This window comes from Lates calcarifer, linkage group LG23 (genome assembly GCF_001640805.2).
Source record: "Lates calcarifer isolate ASB-BC8 linkage group LG23, TLL_Latcal_v3, whole genome shotgun sequence".
In the NCBI taxonomy this organism is placed as follows: domain Eukaryota; kingdom Metazoa; phylum Chordata; class Actinopteri; family Centropomidae; genus Lates; species Lates calcarifer.
The window spans coordinates 9710265-9737921 of record NC_066855.1 but is presented as its reverse complement, the minus strand read 5'-3'; the positions used below and the strand labels follow the sequence as shown (position 1 = coordinate 9737921).

General features: G+C 39.8%; 1 protein-coding gene across 1 annotated transcript in view; it reads left to right on the top strand.

Moving 5' to 3' along the window:
* plce1 (phospholipase C, epsilon 1) overlaps positions 1-27657 on the top strand; it is an 80329-nt gene that overhangs the window by 12225 nt on the left and 40447 nt on the right. Inside the window, 4 exon segments of the mRNA XM_051066228.1 lie at positions 244-662; positions 771-980; positions 23116-23309; positions 23791-23933. Of these exon segments, the coding sequence (XP_050922185.1) occupies positions 909-980; positions 23116-23309; positions 23791-23933 (409 nt within the window). The 5' untranslated portion in view covers positions 244-662; positions 771-908.

The following is a 27657-nucleotide window of genomic DNA, read 5'->3' as shown; positions in this document are numbered from 1 at the left end:
TAAAAGAGGACAGCGGTGACCTGGTATCTGCAAATTCTGTGCATTTAGGAACTACATCAAGGCTGTGTTATGTGTTATATTTGCTCTAATATACTTGTTTTTCAGTATTTAATGAGCAAAACAGACATCACAATTTATACACTATTAATTTAATACTTTATCTCATTAATCAGCCCATTTTAGGCACTTTTACTTTAGCGCTAAAAAAACATCCCTATGATTGTTTTAATTTGCCATGTCTAGACATCGCCCTGTCTCTCATCGCGGTGCAGCCCATCCAGTGAACCGAGCTCTCTGGCATCGATCTCCCGGTGGTTCCCCCCTTCCTAGCCACCACCAGCATCTCCAGCAGAACGGACACATCCACCGTCACCATCTCAAAAACGGCTACTCGAGTTTGGAGAGGCTCAATAGACGACCCAGGGTCGAAAAATGCTCCCTGGAGAAACTGTTCCTACGACGGGCATCTCTCGAAACCATGACGACAACTGCCGTACACAGGCGAGAGGTTGCCCACAGGAGCGAGTAGGAACTGTAGCGCGAGCAGCAGCAGCAGCGACGAGGTGGATGAGGAGGGTCCCTTGGATAACACAGAGTTTGTTAGGAACCGTAAAGAGCGTTCCACCGTCCTGGTGAGGCGCTTCTTCAAGAATAATCAAAAGGTAATTAGGTCTAATAGTCTTGTAATTGACTTTAGTTGATTTTTTCTTTTCCCTTCATCACCATGGAAACAATATTGACAGTTGTCTTAATTTCCTTCTTCCCATAAGGTGACCAAGTCAGTGTGTACTGGAACCAGAGCAATTGTCAGGACACTGCCATCAGGACGCATCTCAGAGGAGGTGTGGGAGGTGGTTGTGCGCCACAGGATATGGCAACCCAGCAAGGTGGATATAGGACCGATCTTAATGCGTGGCATTGGAGAAGACCTCAGAGCCTGTGGGGGGATGCTACGCTTTGTTGGGGTTAAGCTGCAGCAGGTAAGAGAATGAATACATGCAGTCGCTGAGTATGGATTTCATATGGCAAGGTTTTGAATGCTGACACATAATAAAAGCATTCCAGAGAATCAGGACTGAAATGCAGTGAGGTTCTCAGGTCTCAGTGCATCTCAAAAAAAATTCAAGTAAGTCTTATGGGGTAATCAGCACAATTAAACATGTTTTCCATAATCATCCTAAATCAAGGGATATTAAGATTGGTTTTTTATGCGTTTAAGAAATCTGTTGCTGTGGGAACTGTTCAGTCTTCATGGTGTTCATGGCCTTACATCACTGAAGCTATAATGTGCTTATGCTGTAGGTGCTTTAAAATGATGTTAAGTTTCCACACATGATAAGGCAGTGGGTTTGCATGTGGTTTGGGCTTTAAACTCTGTTCCACCAGAGAAAGTACTACTTAATAGCCGCAGTGGCACAAGAGTATTTATGACTTTACTGATTCTTGGTTCAGCTGAGAAAAATTGCTCTTGGTTTTTTGCCTCCCTCTGTTTGCATTGAAATGTTATGCCTGTTATGCATGACAGATGAATAATTTGTTCAAGGAATATGTTAATAGATCAACGTGCACACACACACACACACATCCCAAAAAGCATACACACTGGTTCTTTGTTCAGGTTAGGCCCCTGCTGTGGAAAAATGATTTATTCTCTGTTAGTTCTGCTCTCCATATTACCGACAGGCTGAATGACTGAGCCTTGTGTGTGCGTGTGTGCGTGCGCACGTTTGTAAATGGACTAAGCAGAGTTGGCATCTGAATTAAAGTTACAGCCATGGAAATTGGAGAGAGGGTGAACGAGCAAGACGGTGAGAAAGTTAGAGAGAGATGGAGGATGGAGGAAAAGAGACCGACTGAGACTGAGAGAGACCCAGTCCGTTGCTGTGTTGTTATCCAGTTTCCAAGCAAGAAAGAGAGTGTTTTACAAACATGAAAACCTCTCTCAGGAGCTGTTCAGCTCGAGGAGCTTTGGCAGACGCTTTTTACAGAATATATTACACACGCCTGTCTTTCAGTAGGCGTTTGTCTCACACACGCATTCAGCAACAATCTGTTGTATGTTATGCTTTTGTGTCTCAGAGGTGCAAACATTATGAGAATCTGTGAGGACCCAGGCGTCAGCAGCATCACACAGGATGCTCTCCTGTTGTTTTTTGTTATCTTCTTCCTGTAAAATACTCAAAACACATGGAGACAGAATCCAAGTCCTGAAGACACATAGCAACTGCTGAATTGCAAAAGACCAAGTTTGTTATATTCAGTCCCAAATAGTGTATTGTATTTCTATTTTATTTCCCTGCTTTGTGCAACTGTTGCTGTATGATGGTAAATTCCAACAGCAGCCTGCTGTCATATCCAGTGTGTTAGTATAACAAGTTGCATTAGTAAATAATACTAAACAATAACAGATGATATTTGTATTTAATCATAACAGAGAAAAAAACTTCTCCAAAGTACTTGTAATTCAAGTCGGGTTCCCACCAGTATTGAAAGTGGTGTGTCTGTGTGGGCACATGTGTGTGTGCATGACTGCATTTTTTTATGTAATATATTTTATAATGGAATTCCGACATGTGTACACTTGTATATGTGCGTGCGTAATATGCATGGATGTGTACTTGTGTGTTTTTCATGGGTTCATGCATAGCCATGACAGAGCCAAGCACTGTCTAAAGTTTCTCACATGTGGAGGGGGTGGGGGGGCTCGCTGGCTGGCTTGTACTCTCACGCCACACATACACACATACTCATACACATGTGCATGCTGCAGTGTGGATTCTGACTTTGCCAAAATGTTTTTATGAGTCCTTTGTGGTCGTAGAAAGACAGGCTGAGTTAAGTCCAGGCAGAGCTGCTTTAATAATGAGCCTATTGAAATTGGGGGTGTTGCCAGCAATTCCCTTGTCAAAACACCATCTGAGCTGCTCCTGTAAGGGGTCACCAGAGAAACTCTGAAAACACTGAGTAGCAGTGAATAAGTAGAGTTGTAGCAGAGTTGTCATCAGGGTCATAAAAAACCATGAAAGGAAACGTGTCCCTGCTGCAAACAAATGGTTGTCATTTCTTTCATGCTGAACTCTCAGGTCAGATGAATGTAGCATAGGTTGTCACTGTAATAATATGTGTTCAGCATTAAGTACTCAAACATTATAAATGAGTGCATACTAGTAACTAATATATGTAAACATGGAAACATTTTTGGAATACTTACATATGTTTGAATTAGTTCAGTTGCGAGATGTGAGATGGCCATAGATTCTTTGCACTGACATATTAACACTCTGTCTGTCTCTACTCCCCCGCTGTCTTTTACACACACACACAATCACACTTTATGGTACAGAGGCTCCTATATGTGCATATGAACCTGACTCTGCAGTAATCGAGTTGAGGAGTTTTCTGGAGGTATCCTGTGGCCCTATGTGTTTATTGCTACAACTAATGAGGCGAGCCAAAGAACACAGGATTATATGAAGGAGGGACTGGAGCAGGGCAACAGTGGCCTAAAGAGAGAGAGCGAGAGAAAGAGTAAGGGAGAGGTAACACCATAGTAGAGAAAGAGGGAGAAAATGAGATTTTAACAGTGGAAAAAGAAGAAAATCTACCATGGAAGAAAAGTGAAAACAAGGTTGGTGGAGTCGGGGAGTCAGCCATGGACTATTTGAGAGAGAACAGAGAGAGGAAACAAAAAGAAAGATAGAAACCAAGACAAAGCAATGAAGTTGTGCTTTACATGTAATGGAAAATGAACATGATGGAAAATATTATAAAGGTGGGGAAAACCTGAGAAAACCTGTGCATGATCATGAGAATATTTTTGCTGGCCCAGATTCCTCTGTAAAAGTTCCACAAATGTTTTAAAATGCTTTAAATGTTATGAAAAATAGTTTTGTGAGGAGATGCAATAGTAGATCTTTCATCATCTGTAATAGTGTATTTTCCTCTTCTCCTGGGCTCTGTAGTGGGATCATTTAGTTAGCTGGGCAGCAAAATCTGTTAACTCCTTCTTTGCACTGGTCAGTGCACCTGTGGATTTATTTTCACATTGTTGTAATGTCAGGGAAGTTTAACACAGAATAGGGGAAGTGTTTCATTATTTTTAGCAGGTTTAACCGTGAAACACTGACATTATACACACACACACCTGGCATGAGGATCAAACAGTCTCAGTCCAGAAGCATTTTATTGTTTGCCTTTGTGGAGTCTACCAATTAGAGCCCTGCTGAGTCCTTTCATTTAACCAAAAGTGGCGTCAGGGTAAGTGGTGAGTGACCATACACACTGTTGCACACACACATAAGACATGCACAGACGTGTACATGCGCATTTAAATGCTTTGTAGACCAGCAGTCTGGGCTTCAGTGGGAGAGGGGCTGAGAGATGGATGTTTGTAAATATATCATCCTCCCATTACTGAGGATGCAAGATGTCTTCAGGGACAGGAATACATTCTTCCCTCTGGAGATCCTCTGTGCTTTCCTGTTTCCCGTCAGCGTGTCTTGTCATTGGTGGACTTAAAAGTTCAGAATATTACAAATTCAAATCCAGGAATAACTGAGTTGGGAAAGTGAATCAGAAATGTCCTCCTCTCCCTCTAATGCAGTGCTATCACCATGTTATCAACCAAAGCACCTTAAAGCCAACTGGAGCTGGTCAACAGCTAACAGGACTATAGTTTTGAACCGCTGGGCAGACTCCAGCTGTGAATAAACTCATCACATTATTAGATGCACCAACCTCACATGTTTATTCACCTCAAGAGCAGCCTGAATTCTTGGAGGCACGTGTATTCACCCAGGCGACATCTCACTGGCCTGTAATGGAACTAAATTCAATTGATACACGACTGTAAAATTGTGAATGTTTTTTAATGATATCCTCAGTGCTACTCAACATAGAAATGCAGGAGCCTCCTGGAGACTTTAATGATACCATAGGTTTATGTTGTGGTCATCGATTTTCATTATTTCAGCTTTTCTGAAAAGTTGTTTTTCCATCCTTTTTGTGTGGGGAAAGACTTCTAACACTACCACAGTACCCATGAGCCTCAGCCACTGTTGCTCTGGAGAAGAAGCTAGTCAGTGCTGCGAATCAGAGCTGTAACAAATTCACAATGTGTTGACATTGTATTTGGGAACTAAAACACAATGTTCAAGCAGCACACAGTCCTTAATGTATTATCAAGTTTCTGTGAAGCGTAATCATTAGTTTCAGCTCACTGTTTGTGACACAGTTAAAAGAATTTAAAGCCCAGCTGATTGGATGTTTTTGGGAGGCATAGTTGACTTGACCCTCCTCACAGTTTTATATACTAGGGCTTGTAACATTGACTTTTCATCAAAGAATCAGACAATTGTTCCCATGATAGATTAATTAATGCTTTAGAAGTGCTTCTCTTGAAATACTGTGAACCCCACCCACTTTGAAATTGTATCAATTAGGCCAGATTACATTTCCCAACGTTCAGTTTTCAAGGTTTTGTGACTACATGTTCATTGTCACTTTATCTTCTTTGCACCCTGCATTCTCCTGTACTGCTGTAGGCTACCAATTCTCCATTGAGCAATGAAGCATGGTGGTGCCTTTTGCAATTCCTCCCTAATCTCTCATTAGTAACTCACTCTTGATCATTTGTGCACTGAAATAGTGCTGTTAATCATATGGGAAGTTATATATTTGTTCCACAGCACGCCATCACTTTTCAATACTGTGACGTCTCGGTGGAGCCTAATTTAAGAGCACAGTTGACCAGAAATGAGTAGCGTCTATCAGGTTTGATTCACAATAAAACAGCAGTCCTGACTGTATACATCATTTCCTGTCTGGTTGGATTGATAGAGGGAGAGAGAGGGAGGTTATCAGCTCTTGTCACAGAACTACTCTCTCTCTCTCTTACAGACATACACATGCACACTTCACTTTTTTTGTCATTCAGTCTCCCATGTGGTTGCATTGCCGTTGGCGATGATAACAGCCACACACATGCCCAGACGGAATATTTCTATTCCTCTTTTCGTTCCTTTCAGTTTGAAAAAAGCACAAATATTGGTTTGCTTTTCATATTTAAGTGACAAAGACAGTTCTCAGCACTGTGTCTATTGAAGACATTAGTGTGTTGAACCTTGTTTATACTAAAAGTTAAATCTCAGGATGTGTCTTCAGACAGTGGGAATACCAGCTACTGAAATATCAAAGTAAGCTATTTTTTTTGCCTTTCTCCGTAGCTGTAGACAAAATCGAATTATGTCCCAAACCATGTCTGTGATTGCTCTGAAGGACCTGACAGTGATTCAAAACATTTATTCTCTGGAACAAAACTGTTGTGGCTTATGCCAGTTTGACTTGCAGTGCTGTATTACAGTGCTGATTGATGGTGTCTAGCTTTGGGATGAGGTCAGCAAACATGAACTGGGCTGTCCCAAACAATAACATTTAAATACAGCCTGTGATATATAGAAACTTGTTAAACTCACTCTTGTTTGCTCTGTTGAATGTCACATTCCTTCTAGCCCTTTGCTAGTTAAGTTTCCACGCCTGTAACATGGGTCAATATGTTTAAAGACCGGTTATTTATGAGTTCAGGTAATAACTCCTGCAAACACATCCATGTCTTGGTTACCAATTAGTGCTTGTTTCAGAGGTAGCGTTCAAGATAAAATGTCCAGCAAATATCCGGCTTTAAGCCATCCATTTCATGCTGGACGTTGTCATGAGGTGAGGTTCAATTGTTTAGTTTCTGGGTAATTACTTCAGTAAATAGACAATGGTCAATTTCTTTGTAAGGGCCACCAGTCAGTCTTCAAGTGTATATTTGCACAGAACCAGATGGGCATAAAAGACACATGCATAACAAACTTGCTTTTCTTCTTGTTACAAGCCCATTGAATGGATCTCATAGTCACTGGCCTTAAATGTAAGATGGGAATTCATGTGTAAATGGATTTATACTGCATTGATGCTGCTTCAGGAGGTCTGTGTAAACCCAGGAACAGAGAGTTGTTTTTTTTAAAAATTCAGGTCAGGGGAGAGCCCACACATAGTGAGTGTTTTCTCACCTCTTTCAGTGTTTGATTAAAAGGCTACCAGCCAGCCACTTGCTCTGTGTACACTGTAATGCATTTATGAAAAACAGTTTGGACAACAAAGGTAAAAGAAAAAAAGATCCTGATGAAGCCGGGCTGTGAAAATTGGCTGAGCATGACGTGTACATTTTTGCGAGGTGAACTGGAGTTGAGTAACACTGTGGCTTGCCAGTCAACTGCAGCATACCTGCTGCAGCAAGGCATGAAGATAAAAAAGTAAATTGTTTTCTGTATTCATCCTGCTATCAAGATTACGAATTAGTTAAGCAACTTCAAATTGCTTTATTGTAGTAGTACAGAGTGAACCAGAGAACAGTTCAGATCTTAGTTGTGACTGAGGATGTCTGTTAGTTCACTTGGTGACTCAACTACACAATACATGCTGAACATATCAAATCTATTTCGTATCCAAACTGGTGACTGTCAGAGAAGCTCCGGCCAGGTTGGTTCGGCGATTGAATCATTGTTAGTAACACACTACAGAGACAAGTTGGAAGTGGTGGATATGATTATCCTCCACTTTGTGGTTGGCACATGGGCAGAAGGTTAATAAAGTAGTATGTTCAGATAACTGGTTCCATCTGTGATTGTGTTCTAAGTTGGTAAAATACCTGGATGTGTTAAACTGGACACACACACACACACACACACACACACACACACACACACACACACACACACACACACACATACACATGCTTACACTCCATGTATGTCACACTCATTTAACCTTGTGTCTATCACTCTTATGTTCTCTGTGTGTGTGTCGTGCCACTACAAAGGAATGTGCAGAGCAGGCCACTTTCTCACTCAGCTGGGTGTTGGGGCTTAGGCAGAGATTAGTGTACGTGTGTGTGTGTGTGTGTGTGTTGAGACACAGTGTTTAGTCAGATGTCAGCTCACACAGGAAAAGGGGTAGGACAGTAAATATCTTGCATACCTTGGTAAGGCGTACTGTTGTTCATAATGACAGTATCTTGATAATGTGACCTCTCCGCTCCTTAAACATCACAAGACTTGAATATCTGCTCCGTTGCTTTTCAGAGATTTACCTGAATCTGCCGAGCAGGAGCGCATGCGGCCGCTGCTCTTGTTTTTGTCTAAACGCATACCGTTGGTTTGCTTTTGTGGGGGGTGACAGAAGGGTGTCAAAACTGCATGTGAGTGTGCTTTTGCTTCAGGCCTCTCGCATCCCTGTGACAGTGTGGGAAAAACTGCTCTGCTCCAGAAACTAGGAGAGAGTCCCTACAGAGATCCAGAGCAGAGGTTGCGGAACTGCGGGTCAGGACCCTGTGCACAAACAGACACAGTGGAGAATTTTGACCCCCTGAGGTGAATGCAGTAAACACAAGCTCATGATCAAAATTTCACAGCCTGTATGAATCATTTTGTTTTGGATGATAGCCTCAGAAATGCATTATTGTGTGGCAATTGTGGCAGGGAATTGCATCCAAATACACAACATGGACTTAAATTATTCTTGTAGGACCACATTGTGAAATGTAAACACACACTTGAACTTCCTGTCATAGTGACTAACTCTCTTTTTGTTCTTTTGACCTCTCCCAGTTTCATCACCCTCATGTGACATAGCGTCTCTGCTCACAGGAGTCTGACAACATGGTTTCCACATGTGTCATACTGTTTCTGCGCTCCTCCAGTGATGTAATCACATTTTAGTACAGAAGGGAACACCTCTAAACACCTTTTGGTTTGATTTAGTGAAGAGCATTTGGGTGGAAATTGAATAACAATATCCCTAAAAACGGATTAACGAGAGTGAAGGAGGTGGCGGGCCGCTGCTATAATTGTTGCACTCAAAGATTAACACAATCTGTATAAAAATAGCATGCCACCTCCCCTTCCTAAAACTTTGATTTATATTTTAGAGGTCAACCAGAGGGGATTTAGCCAAAAATAAACACTGAATGTTTTATACAGTAACTGTTCTGTTTTTGTGCAGAAGCATTAAAATGCACAGAGGCAATTTCAAAACAGGATTTCTGGGAAACTTATTTAAAAAGTATCTTTCATCTCCCAATTTAGTTAAGCATGACTTTACTCCAAAAAATTCAGACATAGATAAGCTAGAGATGAAGTGAAAGAGCTAAGTTGAACGGATGTGAGCAGAGATATATGAAAAGGCAGCCTTTGGTTCCATCTAGTGGAGAAGATTAATTTATTCTGCAGATGAATTTTGGATTGCAAAATATTTTTGGCATGTGAACACCAGAGACTGCTGAAGCTTGTGTCATGATTTACATTTAATAAGAGATGGGAAATTATTGGCACACAAACTGTTCCTGTTGCTCTCTGATGTGCACGCTTATGGTGTGTGTGTCCGAGAAGTTGCATCATCGCACTCTTGTCATACTGTGTGACAAATCGTCCTTGTTCTCCTTGTGTTATTGCACCAAAGTACCAGAACAGTTATTCAACTAATTTTTTAGTTGATTGACAAATGGCATTTGTGGCTGAGTCACTGATTCCAGCCTCTCATATGCAGGGATTTACACATTTTCATGATTTTATTTAGTTGTAAATTGAATATCTTTAGGATGTCGACTGTTGGTTGGAGAAAATGAGCAGTTTTGATTAATTATCATGATTTTTCCAACAGTTTATTGAGTAAGGGATTATTAAATGAAAAATGTGAAAAAAATGATCAAGTGATTAATTGATTGCTGCAAGTAACAGTTATTTTCAGTATCAGTTAATTGGCTGATTATTTTCTCCATTAGCTGATTAACCATCTGGTCTATAAATAATGTCAAAAATAGTGAATAATGTCTTCCACACTTTCCTCAAGCCCAAATTTGTGTCTAAAATTTGCTTGTTTTTGCCTGATTAACAGTCCAGGCCGACAAAAATGTTTTTTTTTTGTACAGATAAGATAAAGACAACAAGCAAATCCTCATAATTTAGCAGCTGGAACCAGGAACCTGGGGACTTTGACACTTTGGTGTTTAAAGAATTCAATTATCAGAATAGTTGCTATTAATTATTTTTCCACTGACTAAATGATTAATTGACAAATGATTTCAGCTGTACCTCTGCAGCCCTAGTTATTTTCTACATCTTTATCAGCTTGTACGTTGGAATTATTATTATTTTTTTTTTAAAAAAAAAAAAGCTTTTTAGGAAACAAACAGCCTTGATCTAAATTCTGACATCTTCTGACTGACACAGATGATACTTCATTTACCTTGGCTTTACTTGGCAGATGAAGAGCTTTTTACTTTTACTTTTTCAGTGGTTACATGCATATCCACCAGAGGGCAGCACATGCTCTGAAATAAACAGGACATTAGCTGTTTGCAAGAATTATTCTTGCCAAAATTGTGTTGTTGAAAAAATTCTGCTTTGTCATCAGCCTCTCTGAGGTGTTAAGAGGAAGACAGAGAGATAAGGCAGGTGTTTATGTTCAGTGGTTGAAAAGTGTTACAGAATATGACACATCCACATCATACTGTATCACTGTCTTACTGTATTTATATTGATTGGGGGACTTTGTACTTTCTAACAGCAGTTAATGTAACAAATGTAGTATGATGAATGAATCTGACCCCTAATTACTGGCTCAGGAGGCCAGTCTCATTAGCTGAGTATTGACCAAAGAAATGCAAAGAGGGCAGACCATCTGTTTGCTTTGTTCTGAAGACCACTTTGATGTCAGCTGGGCATGAAACAGATTCATTTTCCCACTTGATTAGGCAGATTCAATAGAACATACTGTATTCACTTAGACCTGTGACCGCTGTGATTATGTGTGTAAGGATACTCTGCAGTCACTGATTAAAGAAGGGACAGCCTTCCTTCGGTTTCAACGAAAATCAGTCCTTACTAAAATTCATTTTCTTCCTGGCGAGATGTGTTTAATGGCAGCTATATATTTTTTAAATTGTTTGGCTAGTGAGGTCTTTTCATCACTGTCAATTGTTGTTTCATTTCCCTCAACTTAAACACAGAGGTGATAAGTCAGAATTTGCATCACTACAGCATATTAAAGTGAAATGAAAATGAAATATGAAAAAGTCATGGTATTGCAATAAAATATTTTTTGAATATTGATAATTTATAAAGACCCGTGGTCATGTTTGTCACATCCATGTAACTGTAATCAAAGAATGCTTCTGTTTATGTTTTATAGTCGCTGTTATTTTGACTTATCTTTACTATTTACATATTAATAGTGGACTGTGTCTAATGTGTCAACAGAGAGTGTGTTGATATATAAAATAATAATAGTATAGTGTTGTTGCTGTGGGTTGCTATTAAGTGATTTGGCTTAACAGAAAAGCTGCAACACTGGCCATTAATTAGAGGTTGGCATAGAAATGCTCACCAGAGCGAAACTAATAACATGGATTAAGTGGCCGTATCTCTCTGTTGGTTTAATGGCCCCACAGCATCACCTGTCCCTATGAAAAGTCCAGCTGGAATGTGGATATTGTTCAGCCATTATGACACCTTAAATGTGATTTGGGCTCAGTTAGACTAATTAGGTTTTATCCAGGGCAGCAGTATGGAGGGTCTTCATTCCCCTTCCCCCCTTATATTAACATTTTTTACTGTTTACATAGGGGATATGAATTCTTGGCCTTGGACATAGTTTGACAAAACAGTTGCAATTCAAGGTTCACTTACTAGCTCTTTTCAGAGCTTTCAGCTTTTGTCTTCAGTAAGGTTTCTCTAGTTTTCATATATATATAGTTTATGAGGTTCATAATGGGACACTGCAGGATATCTCTGGTATGGAAAAACTTGGTCCAGTTCATATTATGTCAGCAAATAACACAACACATCACCTCATATGTTGCAGTTCTTGCATCTTGTTTAGTGCAAGACATCAGTTTAATACCACAGCATTTGTTTTAAGTGCAGAAGCTTTTTGTATTTGTGCTATTTTATGTGCTTCACTTTTTCTTCACTTTTCTTCTTAAAAAAGTAGCTATTACACAGTTTTATTAAGGCCACTGGGATGGAAAAGTTCTGCTCCATCTCCATTTCCTGACTTCACCCAGGAATCACAAGTTATCTCCTTGTATTAATAGAATAGAGCACTATCTCTTGATATAAACGTGACTGTGTCTTTTGGCAAAATTACCTCCCCTTAACTTTGATTGGCTTAATATAGTATTGATTGTCTCTGGGAGAAATTTGGATCACTTATGGATTAGGCCAATGTGACTGATGTTGACTTTGAAAAAAGGGGCTCTAATGGTCAATTTTCAGTTTCTGTGTAATGGCTCCTAATCAAAACACAGAGGCCTTATTTGAGTTTTGTCAGACACTGTTTACACATTGAACAGGCTCCCAGAGGAGGATCGATTGAAACCTTGTATACTGATGTCTCCTCCGTCTTTGTGTGTTTAGAGTGTGCTCTCTGATAAAAAATCTCCTTTCTTGCTGTTGGTTTGCAATGGCCCAGTTGCCACATAACCTAATATGGGGGTACCCTCTGCATTAGACAGGGATCTCTGAGCCCCCCCCCCCCTCACTTCTCTATCTTTCCCTCCCATCTTTTCCTATCTCTTCGTCTCTCTCCTCCTTTTCGCTAGCTTTACTGATGTAGAGATCTCTCTCGCACTTCCACTCTTCCTCCTGCTCTCTCTTGCTCTCTCTCTCTCTCCTCTCTCTCTCTCTCACTTTCTCGTGCTCTCTTTTGCTCAAGCCTCCTCTCTCACTTCTGTAAGTGTACACAGACTAAGAGGGATTAGAGCTTGGTGGTTTTCCTTCGATTCTCCTCAATATATCAGTCTTTTCTGTGCTACAGTAAGTAAACTGTTTACTACTGTTTACTGTGAGTTCTTGTTGCACTTTCAGCTTCAAGCATCTTTTCATTCATTGTGTTTCGTGGTTGTAATGAGCTGCACTGAAAGATTTCCACTTTAGTGTGATCAGTATTACACCGACGGGATTTGCTCTTGTTCATTAAGCTGAATATCTTGTACAAAATCGAATAAGGGGATTGTATTTTGATATTGCAGCGCTGTCAAAATACATTTGAACTTCTCTGCTGTTGTGTTAACCTCAGACAGTGTGACAGTATAACAACTAAATTCTGCAGGAGGCCTTTTTGACCAAGAGGGCACCTTATTACGCCTTCATTCTATCAAGGTTAAACAGAGAGGAAATAAAATTTGACGTTTATATTTTATGAAGTACAACACAATAGAAACCATGGAGTAGCTGAGATGTTTGAAATCTAAAAGTAAAACAATCTGTAGTTGCAGAAGTGTAGCAGCAGAGCATCTCTGTCTTGTGAATCTTTAGAACATTAACCAGCAAAAGTAACTTTCATCTGTTAGGCTGTATTTATCTGCATGTAGCTCTGGGAGTATTTTTATGTCCTGAACTTTCATAAGTAAAAAAAAAACACCTCCATCAGGCTTATCTCTGGCTGTCTGAGCAGGGCTGTGTGATGTTATGTAGGAGAGCGTAGCGGCTTGCTGTAGTATGACATCATGAGAACTATAAGCGGGGGGAGTGTGGTGGTGCGGAGGGGTCCCACTGGGTGCTCTGGGTAATGGGTTCCAGGTTGTTTTGGCCCTCGCAATGACCCGCTTTTTTTCCTCTCTCTCTCTCTCTCTGTCTCTCTCTCGCTCTCTCTCTCTGACTCTCTCTCCAATTCCTCTGTCATATTTTTTCTGCCGTACTTCCTCTGGCTTTTTTCTTCCAGTTTATATATTTTTTTGTATCTCATTCTCATCTTTTTCCTCAAGTAGCCTGCCTTTCTCTTTTAGGACTCAAAACTAAATCTTACTTTACTTATCTACAGGGATTATGAAGACAAACAAACAGTACTCACAAAACCTTTTTCTACCACATATAACGCAGTTGGTGTTTCACTTCACTCAGACTGTGTACAGACTCCCATCTTTGTGTTGGCCTGGCTGCATAGGAACTGCATGTAGTAGCTGCAGTCTTGTAGTACACTCTACACTTAACTTTTATGCTCCTGCCAGTTATTTTTTAAAATTATTATTTACCTTCAGCTTGACTCTGAAGTAAAGCATTAGAAACCAATATGGGGTTCAAGTTGTTTTGTTTGTTGTCCTTATCTGCTGAATTGTTGAGGTACACTGTGACCGAAAATCAAGAAAGGTTTCCTTTAAACTCACTTTTATCTTATTATCTATGTAGGATGATGTGATTTTTTTTGTAATGAATAGTAATAGTAGGGGAAATATCTGTTTGATGTTACTGACTAATTTCCTGAAAAGTATTCCACCAACTTACAGCAACATTATCTGCTGACATGGTGACCAAGTGTGACCAAACACAACTTGTCATTCTCTTTCTATTCTCTATTTATTCTGTACTAATTAAATTATTTAGTCCCTTCCTGTAAATGTGTTCTTCTGTTGCACTTTCTCCTGGTTTACTGCTGCCGTTATGTTTTTTTCTTGATGGCTCTTAAAGGGGTCGATAACCAGCAAAAGCAGCCACAAGCTGATAACCTAAGTTTGTTTTCTTGTTTTTAACTTGTTAATGCTGCTTATCACAAATACAACTGAGTGCAGTATGTTTTTTTTTCATTTTGTTTTTGCCCATTGGTCTGAGTTTTCCACTGCTCTCGACCCGACTTCTGCATGACACACACACATATACACACAAAGTACACACAATAATGCCGTAAGCTTGTTAAAGGTGTGAGGTAGTGCTCAGGAGGTGGGCCCAGCTCTCGGATCTTTGGTGAAACAGCTCCTTGTGAAATTCAACATGGGATTATGATTCTGGTCACCCTTGGTCTCCCTCTCCATTTCCTCTGTTTGGCTCCCCTGTATTTTTCTCTCTTCACCTTCTTTTTTGTCTCCTGCTGCTCCGTCCCTCCTTTCATATCCTTCCTTTCTCATCCTCCTTTTTTTAACCTCCCTCTACTCCGTCCTCCTCTTATTTTATTCTTCTCCTGCTTTCTGTTGAACCTCTCTTCCTGTTTTGACAAACCTTCCTCAAACCTCGTTGATCTCTTTTGTAACTGTTTATTTCTTCAAATCGTTCCAACTTTTTATACCTCTCTTGTTCATTCTCATTAATATTCTTCCTCCTCCCACTCATTCCCTCTTGTTCCCGTCCTGTAGATTGATTATCTGTTTTTTTCTTCGATTGTATACAACAGAGAAGATGGTTTAGATGAATAGTGTTATCAGCTAAACTGAATAATACACTGTTATCAAATTAAAGCTTTGAAATAAAGATTTAAACATGGGTTAAATATGTATGTATGTATAGGAGATCTTCCATCTGTAATAATCTGGAATTTATACTATTATTAATATTGTTCTTTAAAATATAATTACTTATTTGTATTAATTTAGGCTACCCTTTTCAGTGTAATGGCCAAAGATAATGTCAGTGGGAATCCCAGGAAAAAAACAAAAAACTCCTAAAAACTTTTGGGGGTTCCCAAACACCCACACACTTGCAACACCCACCATTACATTTACAGGAGAGAACTGAATGAGTCTAACCTCCAGAAATGTAAGCATTGTAATCCGCCCACTGAGCCACAGAGGGCCAGACCTAAGATGCGAGTCACACAAGAAAGGTTTTCTTTCCAGGCTTACTCTGTGTAACAACAAAATTCCACTGCTTTTTGTAAGAGAACCAGAGGCCATTATGGACATTTTGCTTGAGCTGAGGTGTTTATTTTGCATAGTATTGCACTTTCTGTCGTCTTTTTTGCCCTCTGTCAGTCATTTCTTTGTGTCCATTGCAGCGGATGTTTATGTCGGTATGTGTCTCACTGTAGGTGTTGATGCGCTGTAAATGCCTCTTGTCTCCAGTTCCATCTTTGTAATGTGGTTGACAGGGCTGAATCTCTCAGAAAGATAATGTTTTGTAACCTTGGGGCCAAGACAGTGCATTTAAAATCAGCTACAAATAATCGATAGAGGATGAGGATTGTCCTATTTTGTTGCTTTTTTTAAAGAAAATGATGTCACGCATGAACACAAAATTTTGGTATATGTGAAATTATCTTTGACTGTATATGGTTTATGTCCATCTCTACATGTGCTGGAGGTGCTTGATTGTTTGTGTGAATGCATTGCAAACACTCAGACATCAGGCCTCTCTGGTCGAAGCAGCACTGACTCTTCAAAAGAGTTGTAGCAGAATAGAAGTACATGGACCACCTACACACATATACAACATATTCACATACGCTCAGATAAAACTTTGCATCCTCAAACATACATAATTACACAGACCATGCAGTAAATACATACATGTGTACATATGGATTTTGTTTCTGTGTACACATAACCATACGCAACTTTTTTGCCTATGAGCTCAGCGCACACACACACAACTGAGTGCAGCACTCACTCAGCCTGCCGTGAGACAGTCCAGGCTCAGGCTGCGGGAAAGCAGACATTACCTTCTGGAGACATAAACGGCAGAAAAGGTCAGAACAGAACAGAATGGGACGGTGCAGAGAGGTTGTCTGTTTCTCGGTGATGCAAACCAGGATTAGGGTAGCTGGGATAAGAGGAGTGCTGTGCTGTCTGTGTGTGTATATGTGTGTGTGTTTGTAGTAAACACAACAAAACACACACACATGCACATAGAAATAGAAATCAGTGATTGTTCGACCTCAGAGGTGGGATGTCTGCTTGGCATGTTTGGGTGCGCTTGGCTTATGTCTTTTGATTCGGTTTACACTGTCAAGAATGGGTGGGGGTTAAGAGCGTCCGGGTGCTGAGATACCAGAGCTGCTGAACATACCTGGCTCCTCACCGAGTTTTCAAATAGACTAGGTGCAGTTGATTTAAACGCGCTTGTTGGTTGGGCAGGGTGCACATTTTCTTCATTTCCCTCACAGGGCTTTTGCCGGCTCCATTTTGCGCTGCATTAAAGCAAACACACAGTCCAAGTGGTATGAAGGATTTTATGGAATATGGGGCTTCCTCAGACCTAAATCTTCTAGTGATTTACAGTACTTGGAGAATGGAGCATTGGAGAGTTTCAGCTGAGTTTTACTGAGTTTTTACTGCTCTGCAAAAAATCATTTCAGTTGGGCAGAAACACTGGAGAGTGATGTGCGGGAGAAATGATTGTATGTATCATGAAATGAACCATATTCCTACAAAGGAGTTTTGTTGTCTAACCAAAAACATATGAATCTTCTGTTTTTCAGTAAATAAATAAATAAATAAAATAATGATAATTAATTAAGTAGTGAATCCAAGTATTAGAAAAAGAACATTTTAATGTATAAAATATTGAATACACTGACAACTGGCAAATGCGTTTAAAATGTGAGTCTGCTTGTTCAGCAAAGGAAGGGTTAAGACTGACATCTCTCCCAGTGACCTCAGCTATGAGTCCAGACCAGAATAACAGAGTTCTTTTAACATTAAACCCCCCCCCCATCACACACTGTAACCTCATCTAACCTCGACCCTCCATGATGCTTCTAAAAGTAGATTTCGGCTGAAACGATGTATTTCTATTCCTTGAATGTCAGCTTTGTGGGAGAGTGTGGCAGGGGGTCGCCGGGTACTATTGCAGTGATTTGTCTAATCCTATGAGAGCGCTTGTGTGCTTTTAATTGCACGATACCAGATTACACTTTGTGGCTTCAGAGTGTGGAGATGGTGTCAGTGTGGGAGTATGTGAGGTCTGTGGTGGGTCAGTGTCATCAAAGTAAAGAGGTCAAGATGTGGGTGGTTGAGACAGCTTCAGCCTCTCCGGAGTCCTGCATGCCCATACATACTGACTGTCTCTCATACATAACGGCACAGGCATGAGTCAGAGTGCGTTTGCATGTCTGCATTTTAGCATGTGTACGTATACATTATATGTGTCTTTGTGTGCACGCATTCCAGCTCAAAGTTCAGCAGATCTGTGTGGTGCCCCACAGTGCCTCTTGCTAATCCTTTCCCTGAATGGTTGTTGCCAGGCAGAGAAATTACCCTATGTGCTAATGGGACTTATTGGCAGACTCATTCATACCTGTAGATTATGTGGATTGATTGTCAGTAACATGAAACTCATAGTTTGAGTGCACTGTATTGTTGCTGTATGGTGTTCTATAATTATTTTACTGTCTTTTAATCAATGAATATACTAGGTGGACTCGTAGTTAAAGGGACCATCAGATTAGTTGGTACCCTGTCCTTGAAAAAGCTTCTCTCTAAACTCCTCAGGTGTAAGCAAGGTAGCCAGATTGGTGATGTCATTTTGCAGTAGTTGAAGTCAAAGGCGAAACAGGAAACTGTCAAAGAGAAAGTTAGAATTGTAAACAGGGAGAATTATCCCAGGAGCTGCCGTTAAGACTTTTCTTACAGTTTTCATTAGTTTAGATTAACTGTTATGGGGGAACATGAGCTGACAGTAGCTAACCTTGGTGGCAAAATTTGAATGCAGTTCCTGTCCCCACTGGGGATGTGATTTGCTGCGTTAATCAACTAGAGCTATCTCTCTTGTCAGTGTTTTTAGTTAGAAAAGCATTGAACACTGAGGCAGTACAAAATGTTGGCACCAAAACAAGTGTCACAACAAAATGATCTCAAATCCCAAGCAGTTTCCACAACATTTTTTAAGTGTCCAGCAGTGGGAAAATATGAGCTGGTTTGTTGGGATATTATAACTGAAGTTAAATCATCTACATGGAACGAATGTGTGTATAAAACATATAGTAAATCAAGTGCAAATGTAATACTTAAGTTAAATCTCTGTATAATGTCCCAAACTTCCAAGCTGTATACAATTATTATTGTTACAGTGATTAGCAAAACAGATTTTGACTGTCTACTGTACAGTACAGAAATATGAAAGGAGCCAATGCTTTGAAGATAGTGTAACTTACTGTAAGTGGAGCTCGATCAGTGCAGCTGCCTCTAGCAGTTATAACTTACCTTCATTGAGCTTAAGCCATTTGCATTTCCTGTACACACACAGTGTAACATGAGATACAAGGTTGTATTAGTGGCAGTTGACTCATTACAGTCCTGCTGACCAGCTGAATGGCAGGATAAGTAGTGCTGTAACTTACCAGGAAGAAGAACACGATAAACATAGAGAACTGTACTTATGTAATTAAACTGAAATGCAATTATTGTACCCGTGCCTGATGTGACTGTGGCTACAAAACAGCAGCTTCTGCCCTTCTGCCTGCCTGTCTTCATTATAGTGATTGTTTTTTACACTGAGATTGAAAAATTATCAGTGAAAATGAACAATTATATTGATTTATTTAATTACTTCCCTTTAATGGATGTTAATAGCTTGCTCACTCACTCCTCCACTCACTCACTCACTCACACCTTCCCCCACTCCCTCATTCCATTGTGCCTTTAAGGGAAAATTTAGATTTGGTCTTTGTTATTTATGGTTTCACTTCTTGGGGCAACTGTGAAACCTGAGAATCCGATCAAAGACAAACTCCTTAAACATCTCCAATCTTTGGGCCACATTTTAATATAATTATTTGTGTGCGTATTTGCTCATACGGTGCTGCTGTGTGTAATAAATGTGTGTTTTTGTGATTTTGAATGAAAGTTAATCTGCATGTCCATGTGTCCGCCTGGGGTTTGAAGATGAGTTTGTTTGTTTGTGTGTGTGCGTGCATGCGTTTGTGTGTGTGAAGACAGCTGCTCTGTGTCCATCAAAAGCAGCACCACATTCTCCACAGTGTCCTTTGTAGTGAGGCTTTCTATTACACACGTATATACACACACTCTCACTCAAAGTTTTTCTTGCTTCATAAGACACCTCTTTCAAATTGTAGGTCTGCCTGTAACTGTAACATTGTCTAGCCTTTGTATTCTGAGGAGAGAGTATCCTTTTCAAATGTTTCAGATACACTTAATGGGCTCTGTTATTCAGAAGTTCATTTAGGATTCATTGTTTCTTCCTGCTGTAATCCAACAATAATAAAAATCCCAAGGGAAAAATTCACTATTTGTCATTCATTGTCATGTCAAGTCATACTTAATAATCTTTAAACTGCATAAAATGTCAACTATCATTGATGTAAGTTGAATAGTTGGCTCTGTTTAACCCTGATTAAGACAGTGGTCATACCTAGCAGCCTGAGTGTTTTTAAATGTGCTGTATGTTATTTTTGGCTATCACTACTTAGCTAACATTTGTATTAATAGCAGTTTGCTACAGCTTTACAGTCTAGAAGAAACGTTGTGAGTTCAGCATGAAACTTAAGCGGCGCTGGAAAGCAATGCCAACATAAATTCTTGTTTTGCCTCTATTTACATCATTTCTTTTCTTTGTCGCAGGAACGTTGTGTCTTGCCAGGTGGTGGTGATAAATGGTTGCTTGCCAAGAGCTTCAGTGCTGGCAATGTTTACTGTTCAATTCACTGACTCATTGACAAGAGTTAAGAATACGCTCTCTGGGCAGCGTTGCTTCTTCATCCTCTCATGTTTGACTGAGGGCAGACTGGTTGCTACAGTGAAATGTTTTCAGCTAAAATACTTACATATAGCACCTTTAACTTCCAAAAATGTAAATTTAACAGGTTAGAAAAACACGAACGAATGCAAAAATATCAGACAAGTTGGGATTAATATCCTGTCAACTGATGAAAATGAGGCAACATTTTGTTAATGGTCCTTTTATTTATTTTTCTCAAGTGCTTCAGAAAACTTCTGTCCTTAGCAGGATGGCTTTTAGAGAGTGATAGACTCTATGCACTGAGATGTTGGTTGGCACAGGCAGACTGGAATGATGACAAATTAAAACTCCATATAAGCTTGTTGTTTAGGGCTGTTTGTAGCAATATATGGCCATGGTTTTTCTAAAGCTGTGATACTCAGTACAAAAATATTCAAGCTATGTTTAATAGCATTAATGCTACTTGGTTGGTTTGTTTGTTAGTAATGGGAAAACATTAAATCCAGCCTCACTTAACTAAAACCTTGCCCATCTAAATGCAGAGTAAATAAAAAAGGCATCAGTGCTATGTATAACTGAGGTCAAGTTTTTGCTTTTTGTTCCTTTTGGAAAAATACAGTGTTAATTCAGCAGACTTTATGTCTGTGCAGTCTCCAGATGCTGATAGAGAAAGTGAGGTCTTGTATCAGAAATGTGAGTCAGAGAAGGTTCTGGATAAGGCAAAAAAAGCAGAGAAGTGATTAGTCCAAATGGTTTTAATGATTTGCTTTTTTTTATTTCATAGTATTGTTGAAAGTTTCACTTTTAGTAATAAGCTTGTTTCTGGAATGCAGGCCAATGCAGTGTATATCTCACATAATGGGTTTGTTATTTAGAAAGAAGGAGTGTGTTTGTGTTTTGTGTCTCACCCTCCCTCTTCGGCTCTCTCACTCTATAAACGTGCAGGCTGGTATGTCTCCTTTCCCTCGAGATGGCCCAGATCTGACAACAGCTAGGCCTACACCCCATGCAGGAAACCCATCCCACCAAGAAAACTAATTGGCCATTTTCTATGTGTGTTTGTATGTGTGCTGTACTTAATACAAACAGAACATTTTTTAAAGAGTGATCACCGATTAACATGTACTTTATAAGAGAATATACACCATAAGCCTGGGGGTGTTAGCCTTTGCCTACCTCCTTCCTGGCAATAAGTAAGGCAGCACAGATCAAGACTTGTCAATGACAATTACACTCAGGCTGTATTTTCTCATTAAACTTGTATTGTATTCATCCCCCACTCTGTCACTAGTATTGATTTTGTCTGATTTTGTAATATCCATCCCCGCTGAAGGCATTACTGCCCACTTACATTGCCACAAAATGCGGTCTTAATGGCTTTTCTCTGAAATTCGTGCCAGAAAAGCTCGTCTGCCGGTTCACTCAAGGACAGAGAACAAGCCAATCGTTTTGGATAACTGTTTCCTTTTATGTCAAATGGATTTTGTTCCAAGAAGAGTGTGAACTGAAAGAGGAGGAGGCTTTTTTTTAAGGTCAAAATGTTCACTCAGTTGAAACTCTTCAGTGTTGTCTCTTCTATCAGTTACCTTTGTCTGCTGCTTATTTTCCCTTTCTGTATACTGACGTTTCTGTCTGTCTCGCTCTGATGACTTCTGTCTGGATCCTTTTCCCACCTTTCCTCCAGTCTGTTATGTGCCACTGTGGTATTTCTCTCTATTAATTCTTTCTTTTCATGCTTTGATTTCTGCTCTGTCGAGAGGAAATTGCTTCTGAGAATGACCACAGCAGAGGAGATGATGACAATGACTTCTGATTCAAATGTTATATAACAGCATGAAAGGTGAAAAAAAAGCAACGGATGAGGTGAAGTTTGTCAGAAAGCCTTTGTCACTCTCTCATCTTAATCTGTCAATGCATACTTGAGGATTGATAGAGTACAACTGGATTTAAGACTTTATATTGTGTTAGCTGTGTTTTACTCTAGCTGTGGAGACTTAAAATTACATATGCATATAACTAACTTTGATTTCAAGGAGCTGTTAGTAAATTTTGTCATTGCTACATAGCCAACGTTAACAGAGCTGTTTACTTATCAGACTAGAAAAAAACTGTCAATGTTTTACTTCTTGTTCTATCGCCCCTTTTCTTCTTCTAAAGTTAGCATGCTAACCAGCCCGCCTGTCTCATCACTTTCCGATAGCAACTCACTGTAGCGCCCAGACTGCCTTGAAGAAGTAGTGGCTGCTCAGAGGGCGTGTTCTAACCTCTTGAAGCTCTTGCCAAGAAACCACATTTGGCAGCAGAGAATACTTACAAATAACCTCTTTAAAGCTCTTATAGTATTTGTAGGTTTCTTAAATGTGGTCTTTTAAAGTATTCCGATGGTGTATGTTTTTGTTTGTAAGAAAATTTGTCAGTCATGGTGAAAATTCCAGTTATTTGTGTTGCTTTCAGCTCCTTCATTCTCATTTTACTGGATAAGACCAGCGTAGATCACTATGAAAACACTGCTGAAGTTTTTCTTGCCACAAGAGATCTAACTGAAGTAAATATTTTTCAATCACTGACTGCTGTAAAGTTGCCAGTACAGCTCTGATGACTTCTCAAACTGAAGCGTTTCCAGTTTTGCTTCCCCACTAAAAGAAACGTTTGTCAATGACTTTCTCAACAGGTTGCCAACTGTGTGCAAGACAGAGAGGAACTCAACCTGATCCATCCTGCCAAAAAGCTCCTGCTGTCTTACCCTGGATGTGTGTGTCTCAGGGAATCTCACTGGCCATTGCACCCTGTAGGTGCCAGCCCAGTGAGGCCTGATCTTAACTCCTGCATTGGACCCTGGTGTTGTCATCCTTGTCAGCCTCCGAGGTTTGTAACCATTGTAAGATAATTGCTAGTAACTAAAAAGTAGAAGAAGTGATACTGTAACTTATAGCAGTTGTAATGTGTGTTGGTTACATAAGAGGTAGGTGATGAGTAAAACAGAATGGTGCTTTGGACTCTTAACATCTTTGCATTTCGGACTGTTGAACAAACAAAACAAGCAATTTGGTGACATCACCTTGGACTTAGGAAAATGTGATGAACATAAATGATTATTGTCTTGCGCTTTATCAACAAAATGATTACTTGATGAGAGAATTACTCTTGATGATTAATTGATAATGGAAATAATCGTTAGTTGCTGTGATTCTCAAGACTTTGACTTGACTTGACTTGACTTTGAATCTATGTGTTGAAATGAATGAGATGGCTAGTTTTTGCATGACAGACATTCAGATTAGAATTGCAGGTAAACTTGACTGTGTTTTTCTTCCTCATTTACACTTATACTTACACTTATTTCTAGGTTTTATCGTTCTTGTGGCCAGAGGACATCAGTGTGTTCTCTGCTGACCGGAGCCCTGCTAGAAGCCACAGTTGCTCTCGGTGCCCGCTCTTCCCTGCCCTATTTTTTGCCCCAGAGTCCCAACAGCCACGCTGTGCTGAAAGGTGGGTGTGTATGTGGAAAAGGGTTTTGTTTATTTGTATGTTTGAGTGTGCAAAACCTCAGTGAAGTAAAGCGATGTGATCTGGTCATGAGTCTGAATCAGAATCGTAGGGCTGGGAATGTTCGCCAAAGTAGTGAAGATCTGTTCAGATAATACTAACCAGAGGAGCATTAAATTGGATGGCCAGTGAAGCAGGGCAGAGGGCCTGTATCTGTTTGATTCTGAGAAGAAAAGGTTCTCACTATTCCCCTGTGATCCTCTGCTGCACTCTTTTCTCTTCCTCTCTGCTCTTTTCCCACATGGTTCCTTATCCACAGCGGGCTTCGGGTCGGCAGGAGCACGTCTGTTGTTGATCCCAGTGGTTGCCCTTTCCTTCTTTTCTTTTCTTGTCTCTTTCTCCTTCTCATTTCTCCTGCTGTCCTTTCTCCCTCCTTGTACCATCCTCTCTTGCTGCTCCCATTCTCTCCAATTCAGACATGCGCGCACACACACACACACACACACACACACACACACACACACACACAATGCTCAAGTGGCGTAAGGAAGAAGAAAAAGCTGCCTGACATCACAGTGTCCGCTCAACACTTGTCCACACACAACAGGTTATGTCTTAACATCTGAAAAGAGGTTATATGCACATCAAACAAACACCACACACACACACACACACACACACACACACACACACATATGGCTGCTTTTTATTTTACTTAATATACTATACAGCTAGCGCTGACCCTGAGAAGGACATTAAAAGGTCAACTGCAAAACTTGTTTCTCTAATGAAACAACCCCCCCAACAAAAAAACTAATTTTCATCATGCATGTACAGTAGTATATCACTTCTTTTTCTCACTCTTACTCTCTCTCACTCCCTCTTTGCATGACTTCATTGTCCAACCAGTTGGGCTGTCGGTCAGTTGCTCAGCTGGTAACTGTCTGTCCACTTACTCTGCAATGATGTTACATATGACTTAAATGTAAGCCGATCCTGACATTAATTTCCACTGGCAGTGGGCCAGGGGACAGGCTGTCTCTGGCAAAATCAAGGGGAGACACACACACACACATACACAAAGACACGCAAAGCATAAGCTCATACAAACACACAAAAACATTCATTTCTGTATTTCTCTTTTTCTCTCTTATTAATCATGGTAATAACAACTTTATTTTTGGTCAGACAAGTTATTAGAGGCAAAAAATATGCTCACACGCACATACGTACACACACACACAAACACACAGTGCATATCTTCAACATGACACCATGTTCTGTTCTAATGGGTGTTGCAGGAAACAAAATAGAGCCAGACACGCGCACACATAGCAGCTTAGAAGTCTTGGCAGGACTAGGATTTCATAGACACACACATACACACACACATACAGAGACAGCATGAGAGACTCCCTGTCTAACTTTCTCTGTCTATCAAAACCAAGTATCAAAGCTACGCATATATCAAACATTGCGCATGAGCATTACCTTACTAAAAAAGGTTATCTGTTTCCGATCTTTGCCTCTTACACACACACACACACACACACGTATGCACGCAAATCACCTGTGTGGCTGTGCAATTTGAATGATTTGACATTTAGTGTACCACAGTATCAGTCTCCAGAGATGACGATGCCGCTGTGAGAGACACATACTGTAGCTTTGCTGCGTTAAAAAGTTTTTATCCACTCCCTAAACTAAAATAAGAGTCAAACAAAAGAGTGGCTTTAGAAAAAAAAAAAAACAATTTGCTTTTGAGCAAGACACTCACAACTCCAAATGACAAGGAATTTCAAAAGACATTATTTGTAAAGTTAAAGTAATAATCAGATGTCATAAAAGACATTTAATTATTCTGATGTTTAGGAAAGGTCTGACTTGGGTTTCAAATTTGGAGAGTGTTAGTGTAGTTATTGCCTTCTTACCATTTACGGTGTTGTTCCTCTCCTCAGTGTTTCATCGTAACAACCTGCTCTTCATCTTCCAAGCATTAGCAAAAAGGCTCATTCTGAATCTAAGCTGTGTAATTCAGTGTAAATCAATATGTTTTTTAATGTAGCAGGACATAACAAAAATAGCCTCTGTGTTCTGAGTGAACAACCTTTTCTTGAATCCAGGATGTTACTTGTGCCTGTTAAACGAAAACAAGAAAAATACATTTTTGGTTTGTTTGTAATAAATATAACTTTAGAAGCCACTATATGTTGAACTAGTCCACCTCTTCTCGAAATCAAAGGGTTTTTTTTTTTTCTGGTCATCTTTGTGTCACCTCTATAGAAAGGCTTTTGTGCTCTTGCTTTATACATTTCCTTTCCGCCCTTCTCTTTGCCCTCACCCTCTACTGAAATGAAAAATGCAGCTGTCTTGAAGGAAGAAAAAGAAGAGTGAAACCTACATGTTTACCCTGCTCTGTTTACTTTATTCACTCTGTATCTGTATCCTAGAACGGTAACTTAGATTCTTTTCTCTACCTGATATTCTTACTGACAGTCTTGTACCACTATTTTTGACTATTTTCTCATTATTATTGTACAGTTGCATCACAAGATATACATCTTGTAATTCTGAGTTTGTCTTTCCATAATTATCACATACTAAGTCACAACTATGAAATACAGATTTTTCTTCTTTTTCTGTTTAATGCTGTGTGTTTTTGTGTATAATTCCTACTACTGCCCTAGCCTAATAAGGAACTGATTTTACATACGGTATAGTGGCAGCAAAACTGAGGTTGGAAGTACAACTTAGCAAACCTGATGGGTGGCTCTGGCCCAAATGCTTTCAAGGATTACCAGGATAATCGCCTGGCCAGCCTTGGTGTATTCTTAGAGTTTTAGTGTGAGTGGTGAGAAGGGTGGAATGTTTTTCTAGACCTTCTCTACGTTCCACGTTTGCTGTGATGATCCAAAAGCATTTTGCTGGTTCCTCTGATGTGAGTGAATGACTTATGTCTTTCTGTAACTCAGCAATCGTTCAGTTTCCTGAATGGTATTTTGATTGAGGTGGCACGTGTCTGGGTCAGTATGACAGGCTTTTGTTGTGAGAGTAAACCACTAACACCTTTAAACGCAAATGCTGGTGTCGTAAAAAATGTCAGCTCGTTAAGACAAGGGTAAAGTCAAGGTGGTGTGTGTATGTGTGTGTGTGCACACTGCCAAAACCTGTGTAGAGATACTGAGAAACAGAAAGACCATCAATCATTGCTGAATATGCCGGTAATTAAAGGCAGTTGTTTTTGTTTCATGGAGCTTGTCTTTGTGTGAAACCCGATGCCCATGTCACCTCAAACACTGTTGATGTTCGAGGAGTATTTCTCATGAAATCAGAATATGTGTGAAAATGCACATTATAAGTCCACATTACAAGTTCTGTATCATGGATGTCATGTGGTTGCGTGTCTATGTTTTTGCACCTGTTTGTGTGTTCATATTAATGATATGACTGATGCATTTTTTTCTCACAATTTTTTGACATTTCATGAATAAATGTTTGATCAGTTAATCGAGAAAATAATAATTATATAATAATAATTAGAAAACTAATCAATAGTGAAAATAGTCGCTGCAGCACGAGGAGAAACTAAAACATCATATTCAGTCATTACATTGTCAAACATATTCTGGTTTGCAGTGTAAATATTAGAAACGGGCAGGGTCAAAGGTGCAAGGTGTGAAGACAAAAAATGTTACAACAACACTTAGAAAGTCCATGGTAGCACAGT